Source organism: Chlamydotis macqueenii, chromosome 24 (assembly GCF_036417535.1).
Source record: "Chlamydotis macqueenii isolate bChlMac1 chromosome 24, bChlMac1.mat, whole genome shotgun sequence".
Lineage (NCBI taxonomy): Eukaryota > Metazoa > Chordata > Aves > Otidiformes > Otididae > Chlamydotis > Chlamydotis macqueenii.
The window spans coordinates 554,112-575,004 of NC_141579.1; the positions used below are offsets into that span (position 1 = coordinate 554,112).

A 20,893-nucleotide genomic window follows, 5' to 3' on the forward strand; every position below is an offset into this window, starting at 1 on the left:
ACCACGCCCCCCTTGTCACGTAGCCACGCCCCATCCGCCTCGCCCCCTTCCTCACCGTTGGCCCCGTCGCCGTCCCGCCCCTTCCGCTCCCCTCCGCCAATGGGAGCGCGGCGGGGCGGCAGCTTCCGGCGGAAGCGGGGGGGACAGTGCGACGTGTGCGCGGAGCCGGGTCCGGCGCCGCCGCCGCCGCCGCCATGCTCGACTTCTTCACCATCTTCAGCAAGGGCGGCCTCGTCCTCTGGTGCTTCCAGGGCGTGCGCGGGCCCGCCGCCGCCGCCACCGCGCCCGTCAACGCCCTCATCCGCTCCGTGCTGCTGCAGGTCCGCGGGGCGGCCGCAACCAACCGCGGGGGGGCGGGGAACGATGGCTGGGCGGAACCATCTGTCGGGGGGGGGGGGCGCCGACAGGGCAGGGACCCCCTGCCTTTGGGGGGGGGGGGGGCAGTTGGGACCCCCAGTCTGGGGGGGACGAGACACTTGGGACCACCCTTTCTCGAAACGCGGGGGGGGCGGGCTTTGGCAGGGAGGAGGTGGAGGGGGTGACATTTGGGACCCCCCCTGCCTGGGGAAGGGGGGGACATTTGGGACCCCCCCTGCCTGGGGAAGGGAGGGTACAATAGGGACGCCCCCCCCCCGCACTTGGGGGGGCGCGGACATAGTGAGACCCCCTGCGTGGGGACGGGGTGACAGTTGGGACCTCCCTGTGGGAGGAGAGGGGAACGTTTGGGACCCCCTGCCTGGGGAGGGAGGGGGGACAGTTGCGACCCCCCCTACCTGGGGAGATGGGGCAGTTGGGACCCCTCTGCCTTGGTATGGTGGGGGGGACAGTGGGGACCCTCAGCCTGGAGGGGGGGGGCAGTTAGGACCCCCCTGCGCGGAGAGGACAGTTGGGACCTCCCTGCCTGGGAAGCGGGACACAATTGGGACCCCCCTGCCTCGGGAATTGGGGGGGGGGGTGGTTGGGACCCCGCTGCCTGGAGAGAGCAGGATAATTGGGAGCACCCCTTGGGGGGACAGCTGGCCTATTTTGGGGAGAAAGGACAGGACCACCTGCCCGTGGGGCTGGATTTGACCTCCTGTAAGGGGGGCTGGGCCACTTTTGGGGGGGGGGATGACCGGGGTTTTGGGGGGGAGGGTCTCCTCCTGACGGCTCCTCTCCCCTAGGAGCGAGGGGGCAACAACTCCTTCACCCATGAAGCCCTCACGCTGAAGTACAAACTGGACAACCAGTTCGAGCTGGTGTTTGTGGTAAGCGCCCGCCCCCGGGGGGCCCCGAAACCCCGAGCTGGGGGGATTGCCCCAGAAAAGGGCTGTGCTTTGGTTTGGGGAAAAAAAAAAACAACCCAAAACGGGGCGGGTCTCGTCGTTCCTGGCTGTGGAAGGGTTCTGGGGAGGCGAGCGCCGATGGCGGCGTAGCCAGGCTGCCCGCTCCTCGCGGGGGAGCTCGCGGATGCGGGCGTCTCTCGGTCGCACACCGCTGCGGCAGCTGCTTATTTTAATCGCTAAAACCAGACTAAAACTCGCTAAACCTCAAACCGGATGTAGCTGCCCGTACAGGTTCTAATAAAACTTTTTATTTTGACTAGATCTACTTAAAAAAAGCCAGGAAAGTGCCATCCCCGTATTTATTTTTTTCACGTCGCTTTTTGAAGCGAAGCTCTGGGCTGTGCCATTTTTTTTTTTTTTTTCCTTTCTGAGAGCTTGGGCAGTCAGACTAGAAAACGTGGACAGAAGTCTGCCAAAATTAAAGAAATCCTTTTCAAACGGAGAGGTTTTGCCTTCCTTGCTGGCAAGATGCCTCCGTTAATTAGCTGAAAGAGTAACGTCTTTGCGCTGTGCTGCTGCGCAGGTGGGCTTTCAGAAGATCCTGACTCTAACCTACGTGGACAAGTTGATAGACGACGTTCATAAGGAGTTCCGAGACAAGTACCGCAACGAGTTCCAGCAGAAGGGCACCCTGGGCCTCCTAAACGGCACCTTTGATTTTAAAGATGACTTCATGCGCCTCCTCCGGTAGCGGAGCCTGGTTTTGCTCTCGAGTTTCTGTTTAGAGCGGCGATAGACGGGGGGTGAGGGGAGGCAGAGCCGAAACTCGGGCTAACGGGCCGCCTCCCCGCAGGGATGCAGAGGAGAGCAGTAAAGTCCGAGCTCCCACGGTGATGAAGACGTTTGAGCAGTCTCTGAAATCCCAGAAGACTGTCAAGTGTATGATAGAAACCCGAGGGGAGAAACCAAAGGAGAAAGTCAAGAACAAGAAGAACAAAGGTTCCAAAAAAGAGGGTGAGGCGATGGGGGAGATATTTGGGGAGGGGAGATAAATATTCCAGAGCTGTGTGTCCCGGCCTGCGCTTTCCGAGTCCTCTCCTCGCACCCAGGTGCTGCTCTGAGCTCGTGTCGCGGCTCTTTCCGCCAGGAACCGAAGCTGTGGCAGCGCCCGGTAAAGCGTCCGCGGCTGACAAGCAGCCCTCGGCAGCCGGGGACAGGGAGGAACTGACCAAGGATGAAATCCTGCAGAAGAACCGGGAGGAATTCTTCAAGAGACACATGAAAGCGGGGGAGAAGTCCAGGTGGGTGACGAGGACACGGTCGGTCCTTCACACCGGCTCTTCCCGGTGTCCCGCGGCCGCGTCTCTCCTTCCATCCGTCGGCGACCCCCAGAAGTCAGTCCTTGCTTTCCTGGGCCTTATTTCCCTGTTCCGTATTCCCCGCTTGCTGGGAGGACAGGGAGGGGGTAACAGAGGCTGCTCCCTTCCCTGGGAGGCCCAGCAGCCCAGCGCGCGCCTGGGAGAGGGGCAGAGCTCTTTTTGGCGAGGCTTGCCCGCCGTGAGCAAAGGGCAGTGGCGCATCGATACCTGGCTCGAGGTAAAATGGTCTGGTACAGGGTTAAAGTTCGGACAAATAAACTCCAGAGACTAAATCAGCCAGGCTTAGCCTCCGTTTCTGCCTTTTTGGGTAATCCAGGCTTCTAATTTTCACACTAAGGGAGCGATTGCTGCCGCTTCCCTGCGCGGAACAAACCGTGATTCCGGCCTTGCTTTCCGCAGATCTCCGAAGCCCGAGGCGCAGAAGGAGAAGGGGAAGAAGCCCCGAGTGTGGGATCTGGGGAACTCTAACGCCAAAGTACTGGATTACAGTAACTCCGCTACCAACGGAAGCGCGGAGGCTTGTCCCGTGGAGGAATTTGACCCCGATGCAGTAAGGAAAAGTGGGGTCGCTCTGCCTTAGTGCGTTGTTGTGGGATCAGCTGGGCGTTGCGAGCCCCGCTGCTCGCCGCGGCTGGCTGAGAAGGTACCGGAGACGGGGATCGCAGCGCCCGGCCCGTAAAGCCGCTGCCTCAAGGATTTTTTCTCCGGCTCCAGCTTGAGGGGATCACCCTGCTGTGGCAGGGATCTCCGCTGCTACCAATAACGGTTGTCGCCCGAAAGCAGGCGGGGGGGGATAGCGGTGAGCGGTTGCCGATTTTCAGGGGGTGTCTTTTTTTCTCCCCACCTCACAGGCCCTGGGGGATCGAAATCGGGAGCCCGGCCGCCTCTACGACCTCGAGTACGAGAGCGATGAGGAAGCTGAAGAGGAGAAGGTTGTTCAGAACCCTTCAAAACCCAGGTAGAGGCTCCTGCAGCCCCCGCTTGCCGCACGCTTTTTGATTTCTCTCCTGTAACCCGTGTTCCAGTCTAACCGGTGACGCAGCTGGGGACAAACTGGTGTGTTTGTCAGCTGCGTGGTGGGCGCTGCTTGCATCTGGCTGTCCTGTGCCCTGCGCGACTCGCTGCTCGTGCCTGAAGGTAACTCCTCTGCTTCTCCACAGCTCAAAGAAGGGCGGCCTGGGGGGCATGTTTGGCATGCTGAAAGGCCTGGTGGGCTCCAAGAGCTTGACGAGAGAGGACATGGACCCCGTACTGGAGAAGATGAAGGATCACTTGATCGGTACGTCTGGATCGGCTGCGAGCGGGTTGGTTTGGGTGGTTCCCTGCGCTCCGTCGGGTGGGGTAGCACCCACGGTTTGGGCCGTTCTTGCCCACAGGAACCGCGGTGGGTTCCTGTGTTGCCCCTGGGGAGCCCAAAAGGGGGGCAATGGTCTCGTCTCGGGGGGATCCTGCACGCCAAGTCCATCCTTCCCTCGACGCTGATGTCCGGCGCCTGTAACCTTCTCGGCAGCGCTAACTCCTCTCTCTCTGTCTCTCTTCTCGAAGCAAAAAACGTGGCAGCTGAGATTGCAGTGCAGCTCTGTGAATCAGTGGCTAAGAAACTGGAAGGGAAGGTGATGGGAACGTTCACCAGTAAGTGGCCGCGTGGCCTCCTGCTTGCGGTTTGGGGCTCAGGAGCGTTCCCCAGGCGTGACGGGCTCTCTTTCCATCGCCTCCTTCCCAGCGGTGACCTCGACGGTGAAGCAGGCCCTGCAGGAGGCTCTTGTGCAGATCCTGCAGCCCCAGCGCCGCGTCGACGTCCTCCGCGATGTGATGGATGCGCAGCGCCATCGCCGACCCTACGTGGTCACTTTCTGCGGCGTCAACGGTGTCGGGAAGTCCACCAACCTGGCCAAGGTAGGACGTGATCCTCCTGGCTCTCTGGGACCAGAGCTGAGGTCGGGCTGTGCCTGCTAACCGGCCTTTTTTTTTTTTTTTTTTTTTTTGGGGGGGATCTGTTGCCGCCTACAGATCTCGTTCTGGCTCATCGAGAACGGTTTCAGCGTCCTCATCGCCGCCTGCGACACCTTCCGCGCGGGAGCAGTGGAGCAGCTCCGCACCCACACCCGTCGCCTCAACGCCCTGCACCCTCCGGAGAGCCACGGCGGGCGGACCATGGTGCAGCTCTACGAGAAGGGCTACGGCAAGGACGCCGCGGGGATTGCCATGGAGGCCATCTCTTATGGTAGGAGGAAAACCGGTGGCGAGGAGACGTCGTTTTGGTGGAATGTCCCTGCTTCACGCTGCCTGCTCGTCTTCCCCAGCTCGGAACCAGGGCTTTGACGTGGTCCTGGTGGACACGGCGGGCCGCATGCAGGACAACGCTCCCTTGATGACGGCGCTGGCCAAACTCATCGCCGTCAACGCTCCCGACCTGGTCCTGTTCGTTGGGGAGGCGCTGGTGGGAAACGAGGCTGTGGATCAGCTGGTGAGCGTCGAGGCTTTGTTTCCTGAAAGATTGAGGAGGGGGAAAAAAAAAAAATCCCCCTTCCGTAGGTTTTATTGGAGATCTGGACAGTGGCAGCACCACAACCGCATTTCTTGGTTCCGTCCTCTCCCTCAGGTCAAGTTCAACAAGGCCCTGGCTGATCACTCCATGGCCCAGACGCCGCGGCTCATCGACGGGATTGTCCTCACCAAGTTCGACACCATCGACGACAAGGTAAGGAGGCCGTCGACCTGGCTCCGAGCGGAGCTCCTCCGCGGCGGGAGAGACGGGAACTGTCAACCACGGGGCACTTCTGTGCCGTTCCCAGCCTTCCTCTTGCATTTAAGCCGTGTAAACAAAATTTAGCCGTCGGATTTCCGCGCACGTGGAAAACGGGGCCGGGAGGTGTGTCGGTTTCTACGCGTTACGGCAGCGGGGCGTGTAGGGACCGTGCGGATCGCAACGCAGGAGGAGGCCGAATATTTGACGAGCGCTGGGGTTGCGGGCTAACGGCGTTCCTTGCCCTCGGCAGGTCGGCGCCGCCATCTCCATGACCTACATCACGAGCAAGCCCATCGTCTTTGTCGGTACCGGACAAACTTACTGTGATCTGCGAAGCCTTAACGCCAAGGCCGTGGTCGCAGCGCTCATGAAGGCCTAAAACCCACCAAACGGCTGTTCGCAGCTGTCCGGGAAGAACACGCTTTACCCCGTTACCGGCTCGTCTTTCCCGTGTAGTGCAGAACAGAATGAAGGCATGCCGGCGCAAAGGGTACTTTTTTTTGGATAAAACCCCGTTTTATCCAGCGAAAGCCCTTCCCCTGCGTTCCTTCATTCCGTTTCCAGTGACGCAGGCTCCCTCGCGGGGAGGCTGAATCCAGAGCTTTGTATTCTTCGTGCTGCACGGGGAGTGGGGAGCAGCGCAAGGACCTGCTGTGCTTTCTGGGGGATTTAAAGGCATTTTTTTTTGAGCTGCTTTCGATTTTTTTTTAGAGCAGCTTTGGGAGGACAAGAGTGACTTTTTGTGAGGGGCGAGCGGGATAGCCGCTGCTCGCGGCACCATTAGAAGGTTTGGCTGTTAACGTCGCTGCTAGGGGCAGCTCCACCCAAGCTGATTAAACCAAAAACGGTGAGGGCGTGCGCTGGGCGGAGGGGAGACGCTGAATTGCCTTAAGGTCCCTGGTTCTGTCGGCACCGGGGCTCCGGAGCAGGGTCCCTGGACAACCGCGGATTTGGGCAGGAGCTGGAGAGGGAAGGTGGCGCGCCCCTGCCTGTCTCCTGCCTGCTGGCCTCAGTGTTATTTGCTCGTAAAAAGGGAAAAAAAAAAAAATTAATGCTGGAAGATGATGGTGGCTGCTTGCTGCTTTCCTGCGCCCCTTCTTCCCCCCGTTGAGTGCCTCTTGACCCCGGTCTGAAGTGCTACACTGAAAAATACAAAACTCTCACCATGTCTTGTAGCTCTGTATTGCAGATGTGCTCTAGTGCAATAAATTGAATGCTGTCTGCTGAGAGACATAATTTATATAAAATAAACTTCATAATTTGTTCTCCGTGTATAAATACCTTCCTGGCAGCCAGGATGTATTTCCTCCTGGGGGTCTGAGGTGTTTGTAAATCGCACAGCAGCCAAAGGTTAGGTGAGCAGGCCTTTAATACAAGCTTCAACGTACAAAACACTGTACAGCGTCGACAGGACTAGAAAACTAGAGCTTCGAGTAAAAAAAAAAACAAAACAAAACAGCGCTCCTGTTTTTAATTGAAAGTACAGAATACAAAAGCACGAAGTCTCAAATGAGAAGAGGCCGCAGCTCCCTCGGGGAGACCACGCTCCCCTGGCGCACGCGACCGCGATAAAAAGACAATTGCTGTGTTAAACCAGGCGGCCGTCGAGGCGGCTCTGCCTCCCGCCTGAAGCGTCCCGCCTTGGCTCGGCGCGCGTGGACGGCAGCGGGCTTCCGCTTCTCCCCTAGACCGGCCTTAAACCGCGCGGGCCTCCCCGGGAGCTGCGGCTCTGGCTTAGGTCCGTCCTAGGGAGTCCCCCGCCGCGGTGCGGGTCCTGGGGCCGGGCTGATGCTCACGTGCCGCAGCCTGTGGGAAAAGCCAAGCCTGAGAGGCCGCTGGGCTCCTGGGAGTCGCAAAGGGGCAAAAAAGGGCGAAGCCTCTCTCTGCTCGCGAGAGTCTTACCTGTTACCTCGGCGTGGGCAGCGGCAGAGCCGTTCAGCTGCTGTCCCTCCTGAGGAACGCCTAGGGGAGAGCGAGGAGTGGGTGGGAAGGCAACGCCGCGGTGACGGCGCCGATGCAGGGAGTCCCCGCGCCGACAGCGAGCGCTGCCTGCCACCCGCGGGCTGTAGTTTCACACGACAGGCTTGCCAGCCAGGCTCCGGTTAGTAAACTCACTTCTTTTTCCCATTTTTATGATTTAGTGGCGAGATGTTAAAGCGTAGGCTCAGCGAGACTGAAATGCCCTTTCCTTTCGCTACAAGGGGAATAAACAACGGCAGCTGCACGGGAAAAGTAACGTGTGCGTGTGTGAGAGGCAGCAGAGCTGTTGTTTAAACTACAAGAGCATACAGTGATTTCGTAACAGTAAACCCCAAATCCAGCTACGCTTGCAGACAATTGTTTTGGGGAAAAAAAAAAAAAAAAAGGAATAATACAGCATGGAGAGCAGGGCTATTAACATGGTCTGCGCTGCAAAGTCCAGGGTGAGCCAACAACCGCACTGCGTATGACAGGACCCCCGAGTTAAGCGCGGAGACAGCAGGTGCATGCAGACAGCAGGCATCCGCGCGGCCCGCAACCCCCGTACCTGCCCGACCCCGCGTGGTGATCTCGCTCGTCAGCCTCTCAAAGTACTCGGGCAGGTCCGCGTATTCGTCTCCGTAGGAAATCACTTTAATCCCCTTGTCCAGCATGTTCTCGCGGAGCTTCTTGAACTCATCCACGTCTCCCCTCCGTACGAGCATGAAGTGCTCCAGGTCTGACTTGTGCTTCACAGCCTCTAAAAACAGGGCCTGAAATGTGGTGTCATCAACAGTCCAACCACAGCCCAAGAACAGGAATGACTTATTTTCATACAGCTCCTGAATCTCTCGCTTTAAAAAAGGGAAAGATGTTCTTGGTCAAGGCGAGCTTTCTCTTGACAAGGCACCTGCCCTATCACTGATGAGACTGCAATCGTTCCAGCATCCGCAACGCAACCAGGAGGTGTTTTTGCAGCTCAGCGGGCTAAAGGATCCATCCCTCCTCTTCTAGTTCACAAAACTAAGGGCTCTCCCACCACCCTGCGTGAAGCCCAGCCTTTCAACTCAGCGGAGCGGACGCCCGGTTAACGTAGGGAGATGTATGTACACAACGCGTGGGACCCCAAAGCACGCCCCGCGGGGAGAAGGCAGCGCCGCCTCACCATGACCTCCGTGTTGCGCAGCACGTTCTGGTAGCCGGCGGGATGGAGCACTATGCCGCTGGGGTTGGTGTAAACGCCGTGGATGTGCAGGACGCTAAGCTTCCTCTTCTCTTGCGCCCACTCCAGCACCTGCGCAAGACAAACCCCTCCAGAAACGTTAGGAAGTGCACCGCGTTAGCTTCCACGGCGCTGCGAACAATACCACGCCGGGAAGCGTTTCAAAGAGGCAGCTTCTTCCTCATCTTGTCCCCTCGAGAGGTCGCGAGCCCATCAGCCTCTACATCGCGGCCCACGGTGCTCGTTTGGGTCAACGCTTCGGCTGAACGGCAAATGCAACGGGAAGAGACCCAACTGATACACCGGACTCAGCAGAAAAAGGGGGAAAACTCTAGAAACATTAGCTCAGAAGGTTTCTCAAGCCCACAAAGTTTACTTCTTGGCCCCTCTAGGCTCTGAGAAGCTCCAAGGGAGCTCAGCAGCTGACCCTCATTTCAGAAAGCCACTTGTGAGGCTCTCAGTTTACTCCTGCGGACCTCAGCTCGTTTAAGCTTGCAATAATTAGAATGCTTATTTGTAACACGGTAAGTACTTCCAGCCACGCAGATTAAGAGGTCACGCTTGAAACATGAAGCACAGAAATGAGTCAGAATGGAAAGGGACCGAGTGCCGCACAGCCCCTACGTGTGGTGTGCGCTTCACAAGCGAACACAAGGACAGGCTGCTCTCCCCCAGAAAAATCCACGAGGGAAAGACGAGGTGGGCAGGTGGCGGAGAGCTCAGGGTTTCACAGGCTGATTTTCCGCCTGGGGCGGAGGGAGGGAAGCTTGTGCAAAGCGATCACGGCAAGAGCACGGCAGGAGAAGCCGGAACACACGGAGCAACCCAGCAGGAGCCATCGGCCATTCCAGGAAGATGATGCGGGGCAAGAGGGAAGCCCCGCCGCGCGTTATAAAAGCAGAAAGGTCAGCTTTGCGCCCCGCACGGAGCTTCCCGTGTCGGTTAGAAAGGTCCGCCCAAGCCTTATGTGGAAGTAAGGCTTGCGGAACTTCAACAAGGCCAAGCCAGACATTTCCAGGACGGAGATCAAAGAAACACCAGGCGTAAGGGCTCCTCCTGAGCAACGCTGTCAGCCAGCAAGCGCAGCATCTCTGAAACGAGCGCTCGTCTTCATTCCTCAGCTCACTGCCCAAAATGGTCAGGGCCTCTGCTTGCACTTTGTCTAACGTCAATTAAATGAGCAGCAGCACAATCCCCTTATACGGGCGTGAAGACGTGGCCCGCAGCCGCCACCGTCCTGCGCTGTCCCAGCTCAGCCCTGACAAAAAAAAAATAATAATGAATCATCATCGTTTACCTTCTTTTCATCAGTCAGGTCAAGAGACTCCAGATGCTTCCCCTGGTGTGCTGCGTACAGTTCCAGCAGGTTATCAAAGTTGGTGGTTAACACCAGCGCCCCGTTTTCCATCAAGTGAAGCACAGACTGCAGCAGCTGCTTCCCAGCGTCTTCCATTTTCGATTCCAAGTCATCAAACACCTCGTATAAACAGTCTTTGAAAAAGGTCGAGCGAACGTTGCTTGTGCGCTGAGAAAGGGAGACAGAATAAGATCAGAGCTGGGCTCCTCTTAACGCTTCACGCCGAGCGACTCCATGAAAATCCACCCACGTATCTCTCCAAGAGCTCCGCAAAGCTGCAGGCCCTCGCACGGCAAACGCAGGGCACGCCCCCCTCAGCGCACTCCGAGTGAAATACACAAAAGCCGGTGTCCACGGCAGAGTTACGTCTCGGGAAGCCGGCACAGGAACGGCCCTTGCGGTTCCGTGTAGAGGAACCGTTGGAGATGGGGGCGTGCTGGAGAAGCAAGTTTGGCTGTTCCCAAAAGCCCAAGCCTGTGCTCAGGGCCGGGTACCGAATATTTACGTACAGGGCTACCAGCAGACTCACCGGAGACAGCTTCTGGATAAGGTCGTGGGCAACGTGCACCAGGTTCTTGTCTTCATGGAGACACTTTTGAAACCGTTTGCTCTCTTCGTCTTCCAGGAGATCAAAGTCAATGGCAGCATCCAGGAGGGCCTGGATTAACCCTTTCCAAGACTTCAGCGCGGGGACCTGGGGAGCAACTGCTGCGCTGATCCCTGTCCCGATCACCAGAACGAGTTCCCGAGGCTTCTTGGTTTTGAGGCTTGGCAACAGCTTCCTGCAAGAGGAGAAAGCAGCGCAGCTTTGCTTACTTCTGAAGCAAAGCTAATCCAATTAAAATGTGGAATAAGGGAGCTCTTGTTAATAATAGTTACCTGGCTGCTAGCAGAAAGGCTGGAGGCACTGGGAAGGCTGTGGTGAGCAATATGGAACGTGTGGTCGTGGCTGCAGAGGCACTCACGTACCTTTACGTACCCGGCCAAAGCACGCAGCGGACCCCCGCGCAGGGACCAGGGACAACCGCCACTGCGCCCGGTCTAAATCAGGCCTGAGGACAGCAGCCCCGCTTCTCCCAGCACAAAAGGCAAGAAGCGAAGGCTTCCTCCCAGCTCTGCCCTGGAGAGGACCTTCCCACCTCTCTGCTGAGAACATCCCTCGGCGGGATGTCGCCGTAGCAGAAATCCCTTCCCTGTTACGCTTGCAACGTAAGCGGGATGCTCAAGGCCAAGCTTTTGGAAGCCCAGCTGATCCAGTGTCTCACGAAGAGCTGCGGGGCTATATTCTCCTTCCTCCTCCTCCCCTCTTCCTTATTTTCCTAGCTTTACACCTGCAGTGCTTTTAAATTTGCGTTTATTATTTATGAAGCAGATGTGCTTCTCCCCATCGTGCCTTGCCGGGTGTCAGGCTGCTTTTCGGAAGCAGGGGACCGGCTGCGGCTTCCCGGAGGACGGGAGGAGGAGCCCAGGGAGGCAGCTCACTTGGAAGGAATGTTTTTTATCTGCGAACACGTGATGTTTAGCGAGAAGGGGAAGGGAAACCGACACCGCACAGACAGAGCTTGGCCTTCCCTCCTGCTACTGCCTACGAAAACAGATGAGTTAACCCTTTTCTTGAGGAGGAATTAGTGTTAGTGGCGATAAATGGGTTTTAATTTGGGGACTGCAAGCCTCACCCACAAAGAATAAATAAAAAAAAGAATAAAACTCATGCTACTGAGCTGGTATAAAAACACAACCAGAAGCCTAGGGACTGAAATCCAACATTATAACAAACACACACGTCTGAAACGTCCTGTGCGACAGCTCTGAAAGAGGCATTCTGCTCCCACTGCCCCTGTTGAATAAATACACTTGTTTCTACCCTGATATCCTCGGCAAGGGAAAAATCAACTCCCAGCCTCTCTTCTGCTCGTGTCACAGTCACTGCACCAGCCTCAGGACCAGGGCTCCCTCACGGGAACGATTCTCCAGCCCTCCACAACTTATTTGTAAGTCAGATTAGCAGAAGACAACTCCCTAGATGAATTAGCTGCTCGTTCACGACGGCGACGCCTTAATTTCTGAGCCGGTGCTACTGCAGCAGCCACAGTACCGACCCCGGACGGAAAGAAGCGTGGGGATGCCCCAGGATAGCGTCCTGCTCAGGTCCCTGCTTGGAGAACCGTAGGACGACCTACTTATTATTAGCACAGGGAGAGCGAACGCCGATCAAAACCACAGAGAGAGTCCAGAAAAAACCAGCTTTCTGCGCAGCCATCCGTCCTGGCGTAGGGGTTAAAAACAACCCAGCAACGGAGCGCGTTCTGTGCGTTGGGGCCTGTGTTCCACACGCCACGGGAAAATACTTGTTCCAGGGCACGGCTAGAGACAGCGCGCTTTTCTTGGGTCAGCGACCGAAGCGACTGCTGGGGCTTGGCGCCCAGTGCCGCGCTCCTTAAAGAGCAATGCAAGGTGACGGAAAAGGCTCTTATTAGAAGAAATTCACTGAGTATAATTAAATTTACCTGGGCTTTTTTGCAGGTGGCATTCCATCTTCCAACAACGTTTCTTTACGCAGGCTCACCGTAGCAGCCATCCAGTTTCTAAAGCAGACAAATCACCACAAGCACAGTCACTACATGTACGCAACACGACGTGGAACAGACCCCGGGGTTTTGCCGAGCCGGCTTTTCACGGGCAGATAAACGCCGGGGTTCGTTATCTTTATGAGATCACCTTCGGGCCGAGAATTGCGCTTTTTAGTTTCTGAACTCTGCCCCGCGGCTCTCATCCACCTCCTTAACTTCTTTTAGCACGAAGCTGGCTAAAACCGTAGGGCAGTTTTGTACGAACCCCCCTCGCAATCGCCACTGGCAGGCCCCGGATTTCACCTCGGCAGCTCGTCTTTCCGCGAGAGCCCGCATCTCAGAGCAGGCGCTCCCCGTTCGACTTGGGAAAACAGCGGGAGGGAAGAAAGACAAAAAGATTTTTGTTGGCTACAGAAAGCCACTGAGAGCATTTCATTCTCCGGTGATGAGAGAAGGATTAGTCACCCGCCATAGGTCTACGGGCGGCGAGATATGACCTTAAAGCCCACGGAAAAGAAGTTTTAAGTCTGAGGACTCTTTCAACAGCTCGTGACACAAAATACAAAAGGTCTGCCAGCACGCGGTCCTCTCCAAAACAAGACCACGAAAAGGGAAAGGACGCAGACAGAACTGTTCAGCCTTATCCTTTTTTTCTTGCCAATTGTAACAGAGTCCAGCTTTTGCCAAGGGGAAACGCCGTGCAAGAGCTGCTGGCCCAAAATCACAGGGTTTTTTTTACAGGTTTCGCAGCCTCGGTCAGATCTGGGCGTTTGTCCTACAGATGAGATGCAGCAAAGCGTTCTGACCACTTCTGAAAACTTTATAATTATCATTACAACAATAATAGATCATAATAATAGGAACATAACATGATAACTCCTCAGAGAGCTCGTCTTCACAACCTGCCTCCCAAAACACCTCTTAGCATAGGCTGCCCGTCAGCTCAAATAATCAGATTTTTATTTTAACGCAGAGCCCAGATTTCAGATAAAAGCTTCAAATGCGTTTAGCAAGCGAGGAAGCAGGCTCCTCCTCCACCGCACCCCCCTTTGAACGCTGTGCCCTGTGTTCTTCCACCCCGCCGCTGAGCCCCACGGCACTTCGACGCTGCTCTGACAACGGAACTCCGCAGCAAACGCCTGCAAGCATCAGGCCACGGGGTGAAGCATTTTGGGGAGTTAAACCGCCGGAAAAACACCTGCTGTGAAGCGCTGACTCTCGGAGAGGCAGGAGGACCTGCTGGACACACAACCTGCTAACACCAAACTCACCCCGAGTGCATACAGCCAAGCACAGTCAGGATGGAAAACATCAAGGGGGGAAAAAAAAAAATAGTTCTTCTTTCTCTTAAGAACAAGTCTTGGAAATCCAGCCACGAAATGTAAGCCTCCAGATTTTAGGCCTGGGCTAAAGAATTTTAAATTTTAGGCTCAGCTCTCCAGGGGGCCGATGATGCCGGCACGGTGGAGGTAACGGAAATGAAATAGCATTACCTCAGAGCGCGGCACCGCTGCCGCAGGGGTGAAAGCGCCAAGAGTACCCTGCAGTATGAGCTGCCGAGCTGCCGAACCCGGCCGCAGCCGCCACGGAGGAGAGGGAGCGACGGGCACTTACACAAGAAGCAGCGTCTCTCCAGTCTTTCTCCTCGAGACGTCGGGAACTTTCCAGCTATTTCAGACTACAGGGAGCCGGAGAGAGTGTAAACATCAAAAGTCTGCGGGTTCTTGGCGCGGCTGCCGCGTTCTCCTGTCACAGCGTGGTTTCTCATCACCTTCATTAATTGCACTACATTAATTTATCCTAAAGCCCTTGGGGTGCAGCTTTCAGCAAGGAATCATTATCTTTAAATCACGCCCCAAGTCGCCAACACCGACTAAAACTAACCACAATTCCATACTTAGTATTGAAAAAAAGACACATCCAGCTGCAAAAACACCTGAAGTACAAAGATGTATCCCAGCTAAAACAACGTCTAAACACAGCACATGCCAGATCAACGCTGAGGCTCACACTCGAGCGTCTGTTCACAAAAACCTTGCCGTAACTCCACAAAACGCGCAGGACGGGGCTACGCCGCTCAGGCACCGCCAGAGCTCAGCCTGCAGAACCACCCTGGGGAAATGACTGAGACATTTCCTCCACCGACGGAGATGGGGAAGTCACTGTGGACGCCCTTTGACCGTCTCCGCGCTCGGCAGCTCATACGCAAGTAAAGCTACACCTGCACGCTAGACCTGAACGTTTGAAGTTTAAGGAAAGTAAAAAATTCAGTGCTCATCAATTATTTTTAGCTTCTTTGAGCGCTGAGAACAACCACCACACCAGTTGGGGCGTAATTCAGGTCTCCTTTTTAAATTAAGTCACTTTACGATGCTGGGATAAGACAAACCTTACGTTATAGTTTAAAACCCACTACGTTGCCGCTGGAAGAATCCAAGAGGACGAGTCGTCCCTGGCCAATTCCCAAGCTCTGTTCCTCCATGCAGGAGTCGCAATTGGAGCAGGCTGGCACGGTTTGTCAAAACCTCCCTAGAAAGGGACAGGCTTAGGGACAACGGGGACCGGCAGCGCCAGGAAAACCAGCCCCGCTTCCGTTTGTGCCGATGTTACGAACGCAAGATTCAGCCTCCTCGAGTGAGAGTTAAAATGCATCAGAGTTTTTTATTTAACGCTGTGACTCTCCACTCGCTTCAGGCTCCTGCCAGCTTCAACAAAAATGACGGGGAGCGACCCGGCAAAGCATGGAAGGGGTCTGTACCCCCAAAAACCTCACAGAGGAGCCTGCACTGCCCGACAGGCGCCAGGCCAACGCGCTCAGGCGCGGGCTCTGCCTGATCCAAGCCTCAGCAGAGGAGGCTGTGGGATGGCCCTCAAGCAGGTGATTCTACACGCGGGGCTGGCTTTCCACGAGCATTTCTGGAAAGTAAACCGGGCTGGATGTGATGGCGGGGGGCGGTGCACACCTTCAGGGATGCCCGGCGCCTCCAGGCCTTACCTCTCCTCTCCGCTGCGCCCCCTCCTCGCCCCCTCTCACGTTAAACCTGAGGGAAAAAGCAAGAAGAGGGAATTTAGGGAATTTCAGCAGGCAGGGAGGAGGCTGAGGCCCCTTCTCGGAGGCAGAAACGTCCAAGAAAAGGGATTTTAAAAAGGGAGGCGGGGGAGGGGTGTCACAGAGCAGGGCCGCTGAGGTGAGGGTGGGCCCCAGCGCCCCCCCAGGGCTCCCTCCCGGCCCCCCCGCCCCCCTGGGCAGCCCCACCGACCCGCTCCGAGGGGACGGCGCGCCCGTCGCTCCCCGCCGCTCCCCAGCTCCCATCATGGCGGCGCGACCCCCGCCCCGCCGTCGCCATGGCAACGCCCCCCTCCGCTTCCCGCCACCCCGCACGCACCCGGCGCCGCGCGGCCGACCCCATGACGAGACCCACCGCGCAGACGCCTGGCGGCCGGCGCAGGGAGACGGGGAGGGATTGGCCCGCCCCTCCTTCCGCCCCGCCCTCTCATTGGATGACAGCGGAAGAGGCGGGACTATCGCGGTGCCGCCGCGGAGGGCGGGGAGCCTGGACCTCAGTTCTCGCGAGACTTCACGGAGGTATAAAAGGTGGCGGGCGCATGCGCGTTGGCAGTCGCCCTCTGTGCGTGGAGGGGGACGTTGTTGTTTGTTCCGTCGCGGTGTGAGGGGCTCGGAGCTGTCTCCCTCGCCCGGTGGCAGCGAGTCAGACCACGGTGGCCGCTGCTTGAGGGGGCTGCGGCAGGCCTGCGAGCGCTGGGGCCTTCCGGGTGCGGCTGTGCCTCGTTCCCCATCAGGGGCCTGCTTTCCTCCAGCGCTGCGTCCCTCTCCGCTCGGGTTTGTGTCCGTGAAACAACCTCTCGACCCATGTGGCAGTGAGCTCAAGCGTCTATGCGCAGGAGTTTGAGTGGGTTTGGAGCTTTTCAGGCGGAGCAGCTGTTCTTTGGCTTTCAAGGTAGCTGTGCATTGCTTTGTATTGGCACCGCAAATAAAGCGTGTTGGTTTGGGGTGTACTAGAAACAAAAGTAGCCGTGTTTTCTCACCTGAGCACATTTCCAGGGCTGGTTTAGCACTTGTTGTATCCTCAGCCCATTTCCTAATCCTCTCTGCAGGCAATCAAGTAAACTGCAGCGACTGGCACGGAGGTACCGTGGCCAAAACGAGCTCGTCCGGCCGGGGGACTTTAACCTGGTGCTGCCGGAGGGTCCGGGCAGGTTGCGAATCAAGCCTTAATTCTTTCTTTACTCTGCTACCTTTAACAGTAGTTATGTTATAGCGAAGGCCAGTCTGTGGGGTGTTGCCGCTCAGGGTTTGCAGGACGGCGTTCGGCTCTGGGGCACGGTCCGGCAGCTCAGGGGTTTCCAAGGAGGGTGACTCACGCAGGCCGGTGACTTGCCCTCCTTTGGGGAGTTGATTTTTGGGGTGGTGGCAGCAGTGAAGTCATCAGTCCCAGGGAGGGAGAGGGGAAGGGATTAACGGGAGGCGGTTGAGCAAAGTGGGTCAAAATGGGGCGAGCGGTGCCCCAGCCTGGCTGGCAGCTGCCTGGGGGTCCCTGTGGGGCTCGGCGCTGCTCGGCTTTGGGATTGTTGCTCTGCGAGTTGGCCACCGTGGGGCTGGTTGGTGGCTCCTGCTTAGAGCCTGGAGGAGGGGAAGGCCGCTGCTGAGCGAGGTGGTGGATCCAGCCCTCGGTGCGCAGCTGGGTCACGATGGTGTCAATGAAGGGGTCTGGCCCTGGCATGGGGTGTTGGGATTAGATGGAACAGGGAGACGCTTTTGGGGGTTTGGAAGACTTGGGGCTTATCCCTGAGGGAAATACGTCCCTCCAGGTGCAGAGGTGCTGGATGTTATCATCCCAGTCGACCTGCAGGCAGACGGGGTTACCGACCATCTGGTCAAAATTGGGGATTCAGGCTCTGGCAGTGTAGAAAGACTCAGCCTGCGCGAGGAGACAGGCGAGTGCCGCTGTCGTCCTGCCGGGATAGAGGTGAGGACCCACCTCAGTGGGGTCCTGGCCGGAGCGAGGCAGCCTGGGGAGCAGCGTGTGGTGGGGGTGACAGCCATCACTCCGCTCCAGGGTGAACAGCAAGGCAGATGCTGATCCACCTTTCTGCTCTCCCCCATGCTCATCCTGTGCTGCCAGCTCGAGACCCCCCCCCCGCCCCTTAAAATCCCTCGGGAACGGCACCCGGGACTCACCTGGAGCCCGTATCCCGCAGGCTCCCATCCAAATCCCGTGCGGCATCGAGGAGGAAGAGGGGACGAAGGCAGCAGCAATCGGCAGCTGGAGACCTTTCCGAAACCAGGGGAGTTGTGCTGCATGGCGGGGAATCCCGGGGCAGATGCAACCTGGGAAAGGAGAGAAGAGGGGGAAAAAGCGCCTAGTTTGGTAAATTTAACTCCGAAAATAAGCGGGAGCGGCAGGGATGGAGCCGTCCATGTCTGGTTATAAAACCAGGGAGGGGAGCGGGTCCGGGCTCGCTGGCGAGGGCTGGGCGCGGTGACGACCGCATCCGACCGGTGACGGATGCGAGAGGGAGGCCCCGGCGAGGGCTGGCTTCCCGCCCCGGCGGGATCGCGGCCGACTTCCCCTGCCTGCGCTTCCGCACGCCCGGGCGCAGCACGAACCTCTTGGCCCTGAGGGGTCACGGGGCCGAAGGGGCTGCGGGGGGACCGGGCGGCTCCTCTGCTCCGCACCCGGGGAGGCTGGTGGGTGCCTCCGTCCTCTCCCCTGTCCCGGGGCTGCTCCGTCGGGAACTGCTCCCAGAGGGGGAAGCTGTAAGGAGCGATCGGTCTCGTCATTTGCGGTGGATCCCATTAGGTTCCCGAGGGAACGTGCCGCATCCTACCTCTCCTTTCCCGCCTAGGTGATCCCGGAAGATCTTCCTCCTCGGGGAACCCAGGAGCTGATGCATCCCCCTTCCCTGCTCCGGTGCCCGGCTCCTGCATCCCAGGTAGGCGTCCCCCAAATTTCCCCCTCGCCTGCCATTCACCGTCCACACTTCTCGCTCGAGCTTTTCTCTATTACTAAGCAGCGGTTCGCCTGGGGGAGTGCGGTTTCCGCGGGTGTGCAGGCATTTGCCGCGGTCCTGCGCAGTTTTCGGAGTGGGGGAAAGGCTTCAGGGCGACTTGGGGTGTTTTATTTCGGAAGGGGTGATGCAAGCAGTGGAAAGTGGCAGCTGCCTTTGCTTCTGGGGGTCGTTTTCCCTCCAACGTTGCTGATCCGGGGGAGGGCTCAGGCACCCCAAATCGTGCCGGGTGCATGATGGCGAGGGGTGGGTGGGCATCACCAAGGGCGCGTGGATCCGGGCATCACCCGAGCCATCCTTTGTTTGCCAGCAGCCAGTCGATTCCCAGCGATTCCCTGCTTCTCCCATCTGCAGGATCCTTTCCCCGCCGCCGGGAATGAAGGTCTCTCCTGCCTGTCGGCTCTCGGCCTCGCTCGCTGCCGGTGCGTATCTCCAGCGGACTGAGCCACTAACAGGCAGTAGAAGTGCAGGAGGGCTGCCTGAGCTGCTGCTTCCAGCCCTGCCTGAGGTCAAAACGCTCCTTCCTGGCAAATTTTGGGGAGGTGGATGTGGAAAACTCTGCTGGGGGTAACTTTGGGGCCACAGGTGAGCACCCCGGAGCTGCGTGTCCCTGGAATAAACCACACCGAGCTCCTGGGGCTGAGGCTCGCCATGGGGCGGTCCCTGCTCTCCTAATTTCTTTTTTTATCCCTTTTTTTTTTTTTTTTTCTGCTGGCAGGAGAGATTTCGCGCAGACGATCAGCGGCTGAGCAGCACGCTGCCCGCTATGGCCGGTGAGTCGGGGCTCGGCTCGTGCCGGGAGGGGATAAACCCTCCGGCTCGGACAGAAACCCGAGGGTGCCCACGGCCGCTCGCCGTGATGCGGCAGCTCCCGGGTGTCGGTAATCGAGATTTTTCGGGGCTGGGGGGGGGCAGTGAGATCCCGGCCGGCTCTTTCCGTCTGGAGGTGTCGTGCTGAGCGCCCCCCAGGCCTCACCGCGGTCTCTCCGACCCCGCAGGCTGGTTTAGGCGCTTCCTGCACAAACCCAAGCCCAGCTCGGCGGAGAGCAGCCTCAACACCGGCCGCTCTGCTTCATCCTCACCGCCTTCCTCCTCCTCCTCCTCTGCCGAGAGCTCAGGCTCCTCTCCCAGCACGAGCCTGGCCAGGTCCCGCCGCCCCTCGCCCGTCTCGGTGCTGGACATCAGCGCCTCGGGCAGCGCCCGGTGGGCCAAGAGTTACGACGTCTGCATCTGTCACAGCGAGGTGGACCTGGAGCTGGTGGAGGAGCTGGTCTCCTACCTGGAGAGCCAACCCGAAAGCTTCCGTTGCTTCCTCCAACTGCGGGACGCGGTGCCGGGAAACGCCGTGGTGACGGAACTGTGCGACGCCGTGCAAAACAGCCACTGCTGGGTGATGCTCATCACCCCCGGCTTCCTCCGGGACCCTTGGTGCAAGTACCAGATGCACCAGGCGCTGGCCGAGGCTCCGCTGGCCAACGGGCGCACCATCCCGGTGCTGAAGGACGTGGATCGGAAGGATTATCCCAGGGAGCTGCGGAACCTCTACTACATCTACATGGCGCTGAAGGAGAACAGCTTCAGGCAGATCAGAGACACCGTCGTGCGCTGTGAGTACGCCGCGGGGTGGAGCCCGTGGGAAGGCGCCGGGTTCCGTAAATTTATTGAAATGGCTGATTTTTGAGGGAAATGGGTTGCTAACAGGGCTTTGTCCGCTGCCTCCGCAGACCTCCAGGAGCTGTGCCGGAGCTCCGCGGGCAGGACTGAGTAGTGCCCGGAGTTTCGGGAGCTGACACACCACCCGATCTGGATGCGGCCGCGTCCCGGCGGACCTCCAGGGCGAAGCTGCGCCGCTCAGACCAGACTCGGTAGCCGAAGTTGGAGAGGTCCCCGCACCCGTGGGGGGGCCTCCTGCTGCGTCCTGGTGATGTTGCCACCATCCCGGTGGCCAGAACCCCCCTCCGGCAGGTCCCTGCTGCTCATCACGCAAACACTAAGCTCCGGTGTTGGGTGGGTTTCGGGAGTCTTCAAAATTATTTTTTGTTCAACAGTGGTGCCCCCACCGCAGGGCGGGGACTGGTCCGGGGTGGCTCAGACCCCCAGTAAGCTGACATGGCAACTGCCCCACAGCCCTGGGAAGGGCAGGCGCTGGTGGTGTCTTTGCACGGGTTTGTTTGGACTACAAAAATGCAGAAGTTTTTAAATTTTGGGGTGTCTTTTTTTCTGTTTTAATCTGCTGGCTGGTGGGTTTGTGTCGTGAGCGGGTCTGGAAGAAGCCCTGGGGATGAGTGACCCCAAATGGCGGGAGCGGGGGTGGGGTTGATCCCTAACCCGTGTGTGGGCTCCGCTGGGGTGGAGCGAGAGG

At 58.2% G+C, this 20,893-nt stretch overlaps 3 protein-coding genes across 11 annotated transcripts; 2 read left to right on the plus strand and 1 right to left on the minus strand.

Moving 5' to 3' along the window:
• Positions 1–131: 131 nt before the first annotated feature.
• SRPRA (SRP receptor subunit alpha) lies at positions 132–6,657 on the plus strand. The gene is made up of 14 exons (XM_086766006.1): positions 132–320; positions 1,164–1,247; positions 1,849–2,012; positions 2,119–2,279; positions 2,413–2,566; positions 3,044–3,194; positions 3,496–3,602; positions 3,805–3,923; positions 4,190–4,276; positions 4,368–4,540; positions 4,655–4,868; positions 4,948–5,111; positions 5,247–5,345; positions 5,644–6,657. Exons 1-14 carry the CDS (start codon positions 195–197, stop codon positions 5,770–5,772), a joined length of 1,932 nt encoding a protein of 643 aa, XP_086622132.1. The 5' UTR covers positions 132–194; the 3' UTR covers positions 5,773–6,657.
• SIRAL1 (SIR2 antiphage like 1) lies at positions 6,422–16,691 on the minus strand. 7 transcript variants are annotated; one of them, XM_086766013.1, is made up of 10 exons: positions 15,888–15,909; positions 15,497–15,542; positions 14,915–15,030; positions 12,439–12,516; positions 10,461–10,713; positions 9,872–10,099; positions 8,518–8,646; positions 7,921–8,206; positions 7,296–7,355; positions 6,422–7,199 (listed from the first exon to the last, which is right to left on the minus strand). In XM_086766013.1, the coding sequence occupies exons 4-10, from the start codon at positions 12,507–12,509 to the stop codon at positions 7,186–7,188; spliced, it is 1,041 nt and encodes a 346-aa protein (XP_086622139.1). In that variant the 5' UTR covers positions 12,510–12,516; positions 14,915–15,030; positions 15,497–15,542; positions 15,888–15,909; the 3' UTR covers positions 6,422–7,185. The 7 variants fall into 7 exon arrangements, with proteins under 7 accessions (XP_086622139.1, XP_086622138.1, XP_086622133.1 ...); XM_086766012.1 differs by having other exon boundaries at positions 14,896–15,030; XM_086766007.1 differs by lacking the exon at positions 14,915–15,030 and having other exon boundaries at positions 15,497–15,530; positions 15,877–16,611.
• Positions 16,692–18,075: 1,384 nt separating this feature from the next.
• TIRAP (TIR domain containing adaptor protein) lies at positions 18,076–20,736 on the plus strand. 3 transcript variants are annotated; one of them, XM_086766017.1, is made up of 6 exons: positions 18,076–18,211; positions 18,370–18,456; positions 18,842–18,953; positions 19,250–19,304; positions 19,530–20,138; positions 20,256–20,736. In XM_086766017.1, the coding sequence occupies exons 4-6, from the start codon at positions 19,298–19,300 to the stop codon at positions 20,297–20,299; spliced, it is 660 nt and encodes a 219-aa protein (XP_086622143.1). In that variant the 5' UTR covers positions 18,076–18,211; positions 18,370–18,456; positions 18,842–18,953; positions 19,250–19,297; the 3' UTR covers positions 20,300–20,736. The 3 variants fall into 3 exon arrangements, with proteins under 3 accessions (XP_086622143.1, XP_086622142.1, XP_086622141.1); XM_086766016.1 differs by having other exon boundaries at positions 18,845–18,953; XM_086766015.1 differs by having other exon boundaries at positions 18,886–18,953.
• The last annotated feature ends 157 nt before the right edge of the window (positions 20,737–20,893 follow it).